Below are 14,837 nucleotides of genomic sequence, written 5' to 3'. Positions count from 1 at the left end.
CCAGCTACTTGGAAGGCTGAGGCGGAAGGATCGCCAGAGCCCAGCAGGTCGAGGTTGCGGTGGCTGGAAGCGGCCACTGCACTCCAGTCTGGGTGCAGAGTGAGATTCCAACTCAAAAAAAAAAAAAGAATTGGCGTTATCTATTTAGCATAAAAGTAAAAAGAAAACTGCCACTTTCTGTTAATAACCGTTTACCTTTGGCAACTCAGAAGGTCTTTTAGCTGTACCTTAAAATGTTTGATTTGCTAGCTTTGAAAACTCAAGATGCCACATCAAAATTCAGATTTCTGACTCTTGTAAAATAAAAACATCAAAGTATACTGGGCTTGAATTCCCACCGGGAGCTGAGTAAATGGGCTTATACTCCTAGTTTGCATGTCCCTCCCCCACCTCTACCCTGATTGATTGGTTCATTGCCATTTTAAACCCCTCAGACCTTTACACAGGCCCGCCTCACACATGCCTTCAAGGGTGCTTGCTGATCTCTGAAGAATTCAAGTTTAGGACTCCTGCAAGTTTCACTCTCTGGGATTGTCAGTTTCAGTTCCCATTCTGTAGAATTTCTCCTATTTTGTGAACATTGCCAGATTGACTTGCTTATGTATAGCCTTCTTTTTTAATTGGATATTTTTCTTTCCAGGACCTTAGTAACATTGGTCCTGCTTATGACAACCAAAAACAAAGCAGTGCTGTGTCTACCAGTGGGAATCTAAATGGTAAGTGTTTATTTAAATGTCTCATTGCTGAATGATTAAGTGATTGGATCCAAATGTGCCTAGAATTGACCATTCTTTGGGTTGACCCTTAACCTGGATCTTACTAAATTGTTTTAAAGTTCAAACTCAATTTTTAGGAGCTAGCCAAAGATTTGACAGATGGTAAATGGAGACCTTTTTCTCACTTTACAACATAGTTTGATCTTAAGTGAGACACATTTTGCATACAACAAGCTACAATTGTAAGGTCAGATTTACCGTGTTTATATTAGACTCCTTGTCTGTATTTTCATAACTAACATTTAATTTAGAGTCAGTTGCTGTCCACTCTTTTCATAATTTAGCTGTAACTTAACAAACTTTCTAATCTTCTGATTTTTCTTGCCCTGAATTTTCAACTTATTCATGTGACAGCATTTCTATATTAATCGCCCATGCAGCATGTTTTCCTGTTTGTTAACCCATTTAAGAGGGGAATACCCTTTATTACTAATAGTAGGGTAATCTAACAAGAGTTGGGGTAGCTGGGTGGTAGTTAGCTATTCACATGGCGTAGTTAACTTATTTTTTGGAGTGGTAGCATTTTAAATATCTAAACATTTCCACTGTTATGAATTTCCTAAGATGGGTTGGAAGGCAAGTGTGTTGTTTATCTTTTTACACCATGTTTTCGCCTTTTAATTGTTAAAATTTGACAAATACAAGGTGCCACTTCTGTTCTTACAGGTGGAGCCACTTTTGGAGGTGAATTCCTCCTCTGTCTTCTTTCAGCCTCTCAGACTTAAGTATTTTGTGGTTTGGAAAATGCTTTTTGCTGAGTTGTGGTAGAAACTAAAACTAAATAATTTTAAAGCATTGTGAAAATGGTGGCAGTCGCACTTAATACGAAACAGTAGTTCAGTTTGATGTTAGTAATTAAAAGCTTGTGTGTTGTCATATTCTGCCTAACATGGCCAGCCAGCCCCCTTGGTGTTGCTTATTCTGTTTTAGATGGATCTGAAACGTCTCTTAAAATAATTACAATGCAAATGATAGTAACTCAAACTAGAGATAATGACATTGCAACAGTTTAACATGAAGCCTTTATAAGAAATAGGAATAACATCTGATGTGTTCATAAAAGGAAGTTCTGCATAGATCTGGTCCTGTATATGCAGAATATGACTTACCTTCAATGTCTTGATCCTTTTATTGCAGCAAAACTGCTGATAATTTTCAGGCTTGCCCCAAATTAAGATACAGTACTCTGCAGTTGTTTATGTAAAGGTGTTTTCCTGCAGTTCAGGGACGTTTCTGGAAGGGTGGAAAAACAAATTAATTGAGAGGAGTGAGAGACCTGGACAAAAATTTACAAATACCCATTTCAGAAATATACAAGGTAATCCTTGTGCATATATATAGCTAAATTTTTTTGGTATCACATATGTAAATTATCTATTGAAATTCATTGTTCTTAAATTTATAAGCCTGATAGCCTAACCTGAATTTTATGCACTGGCACAATCATAATAAGTGTTGTACTGACGAATGGGTATGGAGCTAAAGATTGCCTACCAAATTTAAAACCTTCTTTCTTATGTCCTTTACAACCACAATGCAGATCTAGCACCACTGGAGAGAAACACCTTTTTAGTACTTCTGTTTTCATTTTCCACGTTTGATGTATTTTGTGTTGTTGGATATTCAAGTAAATGCTTTAGCAGATATTGTTCCTTTATTATGTTTATGGAATATGTTGTATAGTTCAAGCCAGTGAACACTGACTTATGGTGAAGATATTCTCTTTATGGATGTTTGTATTAATTTGGGTGGGCAAAAACTGTATCCGTGCTATTGTTTTCATTCTAAAAGCTGTGAATGTTTGTAATCTGAATGAGTGAAAATTGCATTTGTGTCACATCCTCAGAAAGTATACTAACAGTTGCAGTTTATTAAGAAAGGAAGGTTGAAAATGTAACATAGATGTCATTAGGAGTAGATTCATGTGAGCTTACTGCCAGAACCTAGTGTTCTGGGCTGTGAGACTCTCAATTGATTCTTTAGAACCAGGGTGAAATCCAATATGTTGGTAGGAAAGAAATCTTCCTGTGGTGTTACACAAATGCACGTTTGGGTGTGTTGGTCCCCAGAGACTTTCAGTTCCACGTGGTCTTCCATCACAGCTCATTGAAAGTGATCTGCCTTCTCTTCCAAGGGGGAATTGCCGCAGGAAGCAGCGGGAAAGGAAGAGGAGCTAAGCGCAAGCAGCAGGATGGCGGGACCACAGGGACCACCAAAAAGGCCCGAAGGTGGGGAGCCCTCCCACCCCATTTTAAGTATTGTCTGGTGCTGGAAAATTCCAGTAGAGGGAAAAGAGCCATTTTCTTTAGTAGTGGCTGAGGTTAAAAAGGCTGTTCATATTTTCCAAACCATGAGCACTTTGAGGAGCAAAATAGCTCACAAAATAGGTATCCTATTTTGTGAGCTCATTACTATAAAAATGGACTCCCGGGCAGCATCTTCTGGTGATAAACCCATAGAATAAAGTTCTATTAAGGCATCTTGAGAAAGGCTAAATGAGGGGAGAGGCAGTGAAACCAGTATTGACGGTCAGCTCCTTAGCTTTCTGCTTCTCCCTTCTCCAACCTCTTCCCTTCCTTTGGTCTGATACTGAGATGATGAAATCCAGGTCACTTTCTTTTTTTTTTTTTTTTTTTTGATTTGGAGTCTCACTCTGTCACCCAGACTGGAGTGCAGTGGCCGCTCCCGGCCACCGCAGCCTCGACCTGCTGGGCTCCGGCGATCCTTCCGACTCAGCCTTCCAAGTAGCTGGAATTACAGGCATGCGCTACCACGCCCGGCTGATTTTTTTGATTTATTGTAGAGATGAGGTCTCGCTGCCCAGGTGGGTCTCGAACCCGCGGGATTGGACAATCCACTCACCTCAGCTTTCTTGTTAACCGTCAGCAGATAGTAAGTGCTCCTATCTGAGCTTCTGTTCATTTGTATAACAATAAATATGCTAAAGGAAATCACCCCACATCACTTTAATTTCACTTCTCCCTTTCTCCCCTATGATGTACTGACATCAGTTCATGTTTAAAGACCACCAGGAAGATCCCTATAGGCTATAAATAATTTAAGCAAAACTATTTTGCCAAATAAAACCAACTCTTTACATTTTTCTATTTTGCCTGCAGAGGGCAGAACGATCTATTTGAGTAGTGAAACGTATTTGTTGTGATGTTGCATGTGTTCCAGCTGGAATCTGTCTTATACGGTTGAATGCAGTTGAGCTAGAGGGGATTTTAATTTCTTGATTGTATGTTTTCCTTTCTGCAGTGACCCTTTGTTTTCTGCTCAACGCCTTCCCCCTCATGGCTACCCCTTGGAACACCCATTTAACAAAGATGGCTATCGGTATATTTTAGCTGAGCCTGATCCCCACGCCCCTGACCCTGAGAAGCTTGAACTTGACTGCTGGGCAGGAAAACCTATTCCTGGAGACCTCTACAGAGCCTGCTTGTATGAACGGGTTTTGTTAGCCCTACATGATCGAGGTATGTCAGGTATTAAAGATCATATGGACCCTAGGTTACTTTGAACTGCTGCCATTACCTTGATCCGTCTTTTAAATTTAGATATACATCTCAGTCTGTACCATGACCCATCCCCGTCTCTAATTAGACTCAGCCGGAATATGCAAGAAATAGTTTCCTTGTCCTTTCCTGTAAACTCTAGCCATTTTATATATGTATATATGACTTTTTTTTTTTTGAGTTGGAGTCTCACTCTGTCATCCAAACTGGAGTGCAGTGGCACACTTATGGCCACCACAGCCTTGACCTGATGGACTCAGGTGATCCTTCCGCCTCAGCCTTCCAAGTAGCTGGAACTACAGGCAGGTTCCACCACGCTCGACTAATTTTTTATTTATTGTAGAGACAGGTCTCGCCAAGTTGCCTGGGCTGGCCTCAAACCCCTGAGCTCAGGCAGTCCTCTTGGTTAGGCCTCCCAAAGTGCTGGAATTACAAGCTTGAGCCACCACACCGTATATATGGCTTTTTAAAACTTTCTATTTTGAGCTCATTTTAAACTTAGAGTAAAGTTGCAAAAAATACCAGTTTCTTTCACCAAGCTTCTCTAATCTTATACAGCCATAGTACAGTTATCAAAACTTAGGAAATTAACATTTATAAATACTATGAGTGAAACTAAAGGCCTTACTCAAATCACTAGTTTTTCCACTGTCTTTTTTTCTTGGATTTCATATAGTATTTAATAATTTCTTCTTAGTCCTGCAGTCTTTAACATCTCTACCAGTTCTTCAGCCATTGCTTGTCTTACATGACCATGATACTTTTAAAATGTATTAATTGGTTGTTTTGTCAAATGTTCTTCAATGAGGGTATGTTGCATGTTAGACTTGAGCTTCTTTTTTTTTTTGAGTTGGAGTCTCACTCTGTCACCCAGGCAGGATACAGTAGCACATTCATGGCTACCACAGCCTCGACCTGCTGGGCTCCGGCGATCCTTCCGCCTCAGCCTTCGAAGTAGCTGGAACTACAGGTGCATGCTGCCACACCCGGCTAATTTTTAAAAATTTTTATTGTAGCGATGAGTTCTCGCCAAGTTGCCCAGGCGGGTCTCAAACACATGGTCTCAGGCAATCCACTCACTTCTGCCTCCCAAAGTGCTGGGATTACAGGCTGAGCACTGAGCCCGGCCTTTGTTTTTGTTTTTTTTTTTTTGAGTTGGAGTTTCTCTCTGTTGCCTAGACTGGCTGGAGTGCAGCGGCACACTCATGACCACCACAGCCTCAAAGTACTTCTGCCTCAGCCTTCCCAATAGCTGGAACTATAAGCATGCACCATCATGCCTGGCTAATTTTTAAATTTGTTTTAGAGACGCACTCTTGCCAAGTTTCCCAGGCTGGTCTCGAACCTCTAGACTCAGGTAATCCTCTTTCCTCCTCTCAAGGTGCTGGGATTATAGACGTGAGCCAGTGTATCTGGCTCATTATTTTGTTGCTTAAAATTATTCCAGCTTTGGCCATTGGGAGCTTCTTCAAGAAGTTGGTTTTTGTGTTCTTTGGATAAGCCCCACCTTTTTTTTTTTTTTTTAAGTATTTCCTTACATTCTGGCATCGCAAGATATTCATAACTAATCTTGTATTTTCCATGCCCCAGGCCTAGTATCAGCTACTTCTTCACAGACCTATGTGTACACATAAATGGTGTTTAGAAATTGAGATCTGCTGGGGGTGGTGGCTCACACCTGTAATCCCAGCACTTTGGGAGGCAGAGGTGAGAGGATTGCCTGAGCCCAGGGGTTTAAGACTAGCCTGGTCAACTTGGTGAGACCTCATCTCTACAATAAATAAAAAAATTAGCTGGGGATGGTGGTGCATGCCTGTAGTTCTAGCTACTTGGAAGACTGAGGTGGAAGGGTTGCCTGAGCCCAGCAGGTCGAGGCTGCAGTGGCTGTGAGCAGCGTGTCACTGTACTCCAGCCTGGGCTACAGAGTGAGACTCTGACTCAAAAATAAATAAATAAATAAAAACAATTAAGATTTAGATGTTAGGCGTGCTTACTGTTACTGGATGTTATTGCTTCATTCTTTTTTGTTTGTCCTTTCTGTATTTCCTTTTTATAACGAGCAGATACAGTACATGTATATTTTGTATCTTCTTTTTGATACATGAAGGGCAGCATACTGTACTTTTTTGCATTTTGCTCCATGCAGTTACTTCATGTCAGTTTAAAGAAGTCATCCTCTTTTTTTTTTGAGTTGCAGCCTCACTCTTGTTGGCCAGGCTGGAGTGCAGTGACACACTCATGGCCACCGCAGCCTCAACCTCCTGGGCTTAGGTAATCCTTCTGCTGTAACCTTCCAAGTAACTGAAACTATAGATGCACACCACCATGCCCGGCTACTTTTTTGTGATTTATTGTAGAGATGAGGTCTCACAAAGTTGCCCGGTGTGGTCTCGAACCTCCAGTCTCAGGCAGTCCTCTCACCTTGGCCTCCCAAAGTGCTGGGATTGCAGGCTGAGCCACCACACCTGACCATCCTCATTTTTTTTAATCACTACATGACATTCTATTGTGTGTCTGTGCTATAGTTTATTCAGCCACGCTATGTATGGGCATTTAGATTATTTCTAGTATTTTGTAGTTACAAACAAAGGAACAGTAAACCTTGGGCCTGCATTTTTTTTGTGTTGTTGGCACTGTATTTTCCTTTTTTTTTTTTGAGTTGGAGTCTCACTCTGTCACTCAGACTAGAGTGCAGTGGCCGCTCCCGGCCACTGCAGCCTCGACCTGCTGGGCTCTGGTGATCCTTCCGCCTCAGCCTTCCAAGTAGCTGGAACTACAGGCGTGCGCTACCACACCCGGCTAATTTTTGATTTATTGTAGAGATGAGGTCTCGCCAAGTTGTCCAGGTGGGTCTCGAACCTGCGGGCTCAGACAATCCACTCACCTCGGCCTCCCAAAGCGCTGGGATTACAGGCTGAGCCACCGAGCCTGGCCGGCACTGTATTTTCTTTCTTTTTTTTTTTTTATTTTTGGAGTTGGAGTCTCACTCTGTCGCTAAGGCTGGAGTGCAGTAGTAAGCTCATGGTCACCACAGCCTCAACCTGCTGAGCTCAGGTGATCCTTCCCCTTCAGCCTTCCAAGTAGCTGGAACTACAGGCATGTGCCAACTCGCCTGGCTAATTTTTTTGATTTTATTGTAGAGATGAAGTCTTGCCAAATTGCCTAGGCTGGTCTCAAGCTCAGGCAATCCTCTCACCTCCACCTCCCAAATTTCTCAGATTATAGGCATGAGCCGCTGCATCCGGCCAGCAGTGTATTTTCGAGGTTGATTCCTAGAAGTGGGATTGCTGCACCAAAAAGCTATGTGTATATGTAGTTTTGTTAGCTATTGCCAAATTTCCTTTCAGAAGGGTTGTACTGGTTTGCATTTCCATCAGCAGTGAAGAGAATGTTTATTTTCTCATAGCCTCTTGAACAGAACGTGTTGTTCTGTATTTTAATTTTTGCCAGTCTGATAGAGGAGATATAGTATCTTATTGTTTTAATTTGTACTTCTTTCAGTCATTATTTCTTTTTTTTGTGGGGGGGCAGGGAGTTTGAGTCTCACTCTGTCACCCAGGATGGAGTGCAGTGGCATGCTCATGGCCACTGCAGCCTCAACCTGCTGGTCACAAGTGATTCTTCTGCCTCAGCCTTCCAAGTAGCTGGAACTACAGGCACGCGCCACCATGCCCGCCTAATTTTTTGATTTATTGTAGAGATGAGGTCTCGCCAGGTTGCCCAGGCTGGTCGGGAACCAGTGGGCTCAGGCAGTTCTCTCACCTCAGCCTCCCAAAATGCTGGGATTATAGGTGTGAGCCACCGCACCTGGCCTGGCCAATTTTTTAAAAAACTTTTGTAGAGATGAGGTCTCACTATGTATCCCAGGATGGTCCTGAACTCCTGGGCTCAAGCAGTCTTCTGTTTTCAGCCTTTCAAGAGTGCTGGGTTTACAGGCATGAGTCACTGTGCCTGTCCTTGACTTTGTTTATAACCTTTGTTATTGTGCAAAGCTCTTTTTAGTGTGTATTAGCTCTTCTAATGACATAATATTTTTCTATAGTAGCAAAATTGTATTTATTGTCTTTTGGAATGTAAAAGTGAATTTAAGTAAGTTAACCACTTTTAGACAAGTATACCTTATTAGTTTTGTTGTTTTTCTGAATTGTTAGTACAAATTCTATCTTAGAATTCCAGTATACTTTATCAGTTTTGTTGTTTTTCTGGATTATTTCTGGAATTTTTACTAAGCTACAGTAAGACATGATTGTACCACTGCTCTGCAGCCTGGCGTCAGAGTAAGAACCTATCTCTTAAAAAAAAAATTAGGCCGGGCACAGTGTCTCATGTCTGTAATCCCAGGATTTTGGAAGGCCAAAACATGAGAATTGCTGGTGCCTGGGAGTTCAAGACTAGCCTGAACAACATAGTGAGACCTTATCTCTATTTATTATTTCACCCATAAATACTTTAGTATGTATTCCTAATGAGGATTTTCAAACATAACCACTCTGCCATTATAAGACCTAACTAAAGTTAATAATAATTCCTTAACTATCTAATACCTGATCTATATTTCAGATTTCCATAGTTGTTTGAACTATATCTAAACAGCTCCTTATATTTATTATATTTGAAAGTCTGTTATTTCTTGATTTAATACCAAAAACTGCAACACTTGTATTGATGCTAATCATTTGAAAGTGAAGTAATTCCATGGTGTGATGTCTTTTTATGTGGATCTGTTTGGCTCTGGTTAGTGACATGTTTACTTTGGTAGTTGGGAAGGGCCAAATAAGTGACTTCAGGGACTAAGAAGTTAGATTTGTCTTGTTTGACACTTAATAACCATAATTCCGGGGGAAAAATAAAAGTGAGAAGGAACACTGGCCACCTACCTACCTTAACTTATTAGCTCTCATTACATTAGGATAGCCTGCTGGTAACTTAATAAAATTTAGTGATTGTCCGGGTGTGGTGGTTGTGACCTGTAATCCCAGAGTTTTGGGAACCTGAGGCTAGAAGATCACTTGAGCCCAGGAATTTGAGGCTGCAGTAAACCATGATTACATCACTGGGCAAATCTTAAAAAAAAATGTCTAAAGAATTAAACTGGGCACAGTGGCTGATGCCTATAATCAATCCCAGCACTTTGGGAGACTGAGGCAGGAGAATTGCTTAAGCCTAGTAATTCAAGACCAACCTGAACAACATAGCAAGACTGTCTCTACAAAAAATTCAAGTTACCTGGGTGTGTTGGTGTGTGCCTGTAGTCCCAGCTACTCAGGGAGGTTGAGGTGGGAGGATCGTTTGAGCCTGGAAGGTTGAGGCTGCATTGAACCAAAGTCACACCACTGCTCTTCTCCAGCTTGGTAGACAAAGTGAGACCCTGTCTAAAAAAAAAGTAATAAATCTGTATTATCTCCTAAACTTTATGTATGTATGTATGTATATTTTAAATATGTGGGATACAATTCAGGGTTAGGTATACAAATGTTCATTACGCAAGTACCATTGTTGATAAGTTGTACTCCCTCATCCCCTAGCAGTTTCCTACTACTGCTGATCCCACCTCCCCAAACTTTTTATTTTGAAATCTAAGATTTACAAAAAAGGTATAAGAGCAGGCAAAACTTTTTTTTTCTGAACCATTTGCAAGTAAGTTGTCATGGTGCCATGTCATGTAATAGTACCATTAGTACAATAGTGAATATTTCTTTCTTTCTTTTTTTTTTTTTTGAGTCAGAGTCTCACTCTGTCGCCCAGACTGGAGTGCAGTGGCCACTCACGGCCACTGCAGCCTCGACCTGCTGGGCTCTGGTGATCCTCCTGCCTCAGCCTGCCAAGGAGCTGGAACTACAGGCACGCGCTACCACACACGGCTGGTTTTTTTTTTATTTATTGTAGAGATGAGGTCTCTCCAAGTTGCCCAGGCAGGTCTCGAACCCGGGGCTTAGGCAATCCACTCACCTTAGCCTCCCAAAGCGCGGGATTACAGGCTGAGCCACTGAGCCTGGCGTGAGTATTTCTTACAAGGACATTTTCCTTCGATTGGTTATCTACTGCTGCATAACAAATTAGCATCATATTTAGTCGTCTGAAACTACGGATGTTTATTATCTCTCACAGTCTTTTGCAATTTGGGTTGGGAGCAGTTGGGCTGTATGGTCTGGCTTGGGAAATCTTACGAGGCTACAGTCAAGCTTTTATTTATTTATTTATTTTATTTTTTATTTTTTGAGTTGGAGTCTCACTCTGTCACCCAGACTGGAGTGCAGTGGCCGCTCCCGGCCACTGCAGCCTTGACCCACTGGGCTCTGGCAATCTTTCCACCTCAGCCTTCCGAGTAACCGGAATTACAGGCACGCACTACCATGCCCGGCTGATTTTTTGATTTATTGTAGAGATGAGAGCTCACCAAGTTGCCCAGGTGGGTCTCGAACTCGCAGACTCAGGCAATCCACTCACCTCAGCCTCCCAAGGTGTGGGATTACAGGCTGAGCCACTGAACCCAGCTTGCAGTCAAGCTTTTAGCCAGGATTGTATCCAGACTATAGCACTATTCATAGGATTTCTCCCAGATTTTAACAATTATCAAGATTTTGTCACATTTGCTTTATCTGTTCCTTTTTTCTTTATTTTTTCTGAAAATAAAAATGTGTACTCTAAAAACATATACATTTCTTTAGAAATACAGATGATGTCTTTTATAATCATAATGTTATTATCACACTTAACAGAATGCGTAATTCCTTACTATCATCTGAATTCAGTTCATAATCAGATTTCTCTGATTGTCTCAAATATCCCTTTATCTCCCCATAAGATACTTTTTTATTTTTGAGTTGAAGCTTCACTGTTGCCAAGGGTGGAGTGCAGTGGCACACTCACGGCCACTGCAGCCTCGACCTGCTAAGCTCAGGTGATCCTTTTGCTTCAACCTTCCAAGTAGCTGGAACTATAGTCATGTGCCACCATGTCCAGCTAATTTTTTTATGTATTGTAGAGATGAGGTCTCACCAAGTTGCCCAGCCTGGTCTTAAACCTGTGGGCTCAGGCAGTCCTCTCACCTTGGCCTCCCAATGTGCTGGAATTATAGGTCACTGCACCTGGCAAGATAGTTATTAATTACAAAGGGATGGGAGGCTAAGGTAGGAGGATCACTTGAGGCCAGAAGTTTGAGACCAGCCTAGGCAACATAGTGAGACCGTCTCTAAAAAAAATTTTTTTTTTTTAACCTGCATGCTCACAGCCACCGCAGCCTCAACCTGCTGGGCTCAGGCAAATCCTTCTGCCTCAGCCTTCCAAGTAGCTGAACTACAGGCATGTACCACCACACCCGGCTAATTTTATGATTTATTGTAGAGACAAGGTCATGCCATGATACTCTTTGGACCCATGAACTCGGGCAGTCCTCTCGCCTTCACCTCCCAAAGTGCTGGGATTACAGATGTGAGCCACTGCGCCTGGCCAAAAAAAAAATCTTTTTAAAAATAGCTGTGTGTGATGGCTGGCACCCGTAATCCTAGCTACTAGAGAGGCTGAGGCAGGAGGATCACTTGGACTCAGGATCAGGGCTATAGTGAGTTATGATCATGTCACTGCACTGCGGTCTGAATGACAGAATGAGACCCTGTCTTAATAACAACAACAAAAAAAAGAGTAGCTCAGCCTGTAATCCTGCACTTTGGGAGGCCGAGGTGAGTGAATTGCCTGAGCCCGAGGGTTTGAGACCTGCCTGGGCAACTTGGCAAGACCTCATCTCTATAATAAATCAAAAAATTAGCCAGGCGTGGTAGTGCGTGCCTGTAGTTCCAGCTACTTGGAAGGCTGAGGCAAGGGATCGCCTGAGCCCAGCAGGTCGAGGCTGCAGTGGCCAGGAGCATGCTACTGCACTCCAGCCTGGGCAACAGAGTGAGACTCCAACTCAAAAAATTAAAAAAAGAGAGAGAGAATAGTAATTTCACAGTGGAGAGACCTAGCAGGCACCATCTTAACCAATTGACCAAGGTGAGTGTCACTATTTTGCTATCATGTGCCTCCTGGTGTGATGTGCTGAGGGGCACAGCATTACTTTGTTGGGGTTCTTGAGTAAAGAAAATAATTGAGGGGCATTCTGAAGCTAAAGTGACCTGTGCTCTTCAAAGTACCAAGTTTGTGAATGGCAGGGGAACTGCTCCAGATTGGACAGGACTAAGGAGACATGACAGCTAAATGAAATGTGGGGTCTTAGATTTGACCCTGGGTGAGAAACGGGGCATTACTTGGATAATTGGCTTAATTTGAAGACCTTCAGATGAGTTAATAGTGTTGTATCATCATTAATTTTCTGGTTTTGATTGTGTTATGATTATAAAGTCTGACATTGTTTTAAGATAAAAAGTTAAATCTTTTAAAGGATGTTTTATTCAAGTCAAGATCCAAACACATTATGATTGGTATGTTAATACTCCAGGGACTATGCAATACAATTAATTTTAACCAGTCATCCTGAATGCAATCACATTTAATAAAAACTAGATGACCTAACAATTTTATTCCTTTTTCTTCCTTTTCTTTGTCAGTATCTTGCTGAGGTTTTTAAACTCCTCAACTAATATTTCAAACATTTGACCTATTGTTTGGGATTTCTTATTTTGTTTGACTAGAGTGTAAGGGACTCAAGTGTTTATAGCATTTGTCTCCAAGAACCTCAGATCACAGGTCTGTTTTATTCTCCATCACTGCAGCTCCTCAGTTAAAGATCTCTGATGACCGACTGACTGTGGTTGGAGAGAAGGGCTACTCCATGGTGCGGGCCTCTCATGGGGTACGGAAAGGTGCCTGGTACTTTGAAATCACTGTGGATGAGATGCCACCAGATACTGCTGCCAGGCTGGGTTGGTCCCAGCCCTTAGGTAAGCTGGGACCATAATACAGACATCACAGCACGTAGTAAGGTATAAACCATCTGGCTAAGGACTAAGGCCTCAAGACTGTTGGGTTTATCAGGTTGTGGGCATACATTTTAGTTCCTGAAGGTTGAACTGGTTTGCAATTAATGGGATATTTCGTGCTTTTTTTTTGCTTCTGAGAACCAGTTTGTAAGCAATTTTACAAAATTAACACAAAATGTAAAATAAGGAATAGAATCTTTTTCTCTTAGCAAGTCAGAGTTTGCTTGCCATCCTCTAACTTCCCATACTGCCTTTTTATTGGGACAGGTAACCTTCAAGCTCCCTTAGGTTATGACAAATTTAGCTATTCTTGGAGGAGCAAAAAGGGAACCAAATTCCACCAGTCCATTGGGAAACACTACTCTTCTGGCTATGGACAGGGTGACGTCCTAGGATTTTATATTAATCTTCCTGAAGACACAGAGACAGCCAAGTCATTGCCTGATACTTACAAAGATAAGGTGAGTTTATTCTCCTCCAGGGGGTTCCAGGTACTGTGGCAACCAGTGCCTACATCTGGGCCTGTGTGTTCCCTTGTGACGCTGACCACAGTGTATTTTATTCCTGATGTTTTATAATGAACGTTTTCAGACATAAGGTTGGAAGAGTTTAAGAGTCAGTGCCCAAGCCGGGCTCGGTGGCTCAGCCTGTAATACCGCGCCTTTGGGAGGCTGAGGTGAGTGGATTGCCTGAGCCCGTGGGTTCGAGACCCACCTGGGCAACTTGACGAGCCCTCATCTCTACAATAAATCAAAAATTAGCCGGGCGTGGTACTACATGCCTGTAATTCCGGCTACTTGGAATGCTGAGGCGGAAGGATCACCGGAGCCCAGCAGATCGAGGCTGCGGTGGCCGGAGCGGCCACTGCACTCCAGTCTGGGCGACTGAGTGAGACTCCAACTCAAAAAAAAAAGAGTCAGTGCCCAAATACTTATCACCTAGATTCTGCCATTAACATGTTATTCATTCATTCTTCCACCCATCCATTCCCCTGTCATTTTTAAGGCACAACAGAGAAAAGGACAGATATCAGGACACTTTCCCCTTTTGTATGGATAGCATTAGCTAGAGTTCAATCTTGTTTCATTTGGTTGTTTTTTTGCTTTGTTTGTGTCAGAGTCTCACTCTTTTGCCCAGGCTGGAGTGCAGTGGTAGGTGATCTGTCCGCCTCAGCCTTCCAAGTAGCTGGAACTACAGGCACATGCCACCACACCCAGCTAATTTTTTTATTTATTGTAGAGATAAGGTCTTGTCAAGTTGCCCGGGCTGGTTTGGAACCCGTAGGCTCAGGCAGTCCTCTCACTTCAGCCTCCCGAAGTGCTGGGATTATAGGCATGAGCCACCGCACCCAGCCTAGTTTTTCTTTGAAGTAAAATTTATAGAAAATGAAATATACAGATTCTAAATGTATATTCATTGAGTTTTTGTGTTTGACCTAACCTGCTGTCAACATGTAGAATCTTTTTTTTTTTTGAGTTGGAGTCTCACTCTGTTGCCCAGACTAGAGTACAGTGGCATGCTCCCGGCCACTGCAGCCTCGACGTGCTGAGCTCTGGCGACCCTTCCGCCTCAGCCTTCCACGTAGCTGGGACTACAGGCATGCACTACCATGCCCGGATAATTTATTT

The 14,837-nt window shown here is 42.3% G+C and overlaps 1 protein-coding gene across 2 annotated transcripts in view; it reads left to right on the top strand.

Moving 5' to 3' along the window:
* ASH2L (ASH2 like histone lysine methyltransferase complex subunit) overlaps positions 1-14,837 on the top strand; it is a 37,892-nt gene that overhangs the window by 15,032 nt on the left and 8,023 nt on the right. Inside the window, exons 8-12 of one of the 2 annotated variants that reach the window (XM_021706096.1) lie at positions 641-716; positions 2,911-3,004; positions 4,038-4,255; positions 13,003-13,170; positions 13,477-13,670. In XM_021706096.1, the coding sequence (XP_021561771.1) occupies positions 641-716; positions 2,911-3,004; positions 4,038-4,255; positions 13,003-13,170; positions 13,477-13,670 (750 nt within the window). The remainder of the gene's footprint in view (positions 1-640; positions 717-2,910; positions 3,005-4,037; positions 4,256-13,002; positions 13,171-13,476; positions 13,671-14,837) is intronic. The other variant, XM_021706095.1, reaches the window with a different exon arrangement.

This window comes from Carlito syrichta, unplaced genomic scaffold, assembly GCF_000164805.1.
Source record: "Carlito syrichta isolate Samal-C Ts95f unplaced genomic scaffold, Tarsius_syrichta-2.0.1 Scaffold315142, whole genome shotgun sequence".
Taxonomy (NCBI): Eukaryota; Metazoa; Chordata; class Mammalia; order Primates; family Tarsiidae; genus Carlito; species Carlito syrichta.
This window is presented reverse-complemented; position numbering and strand designations above follow the sequence as displayed.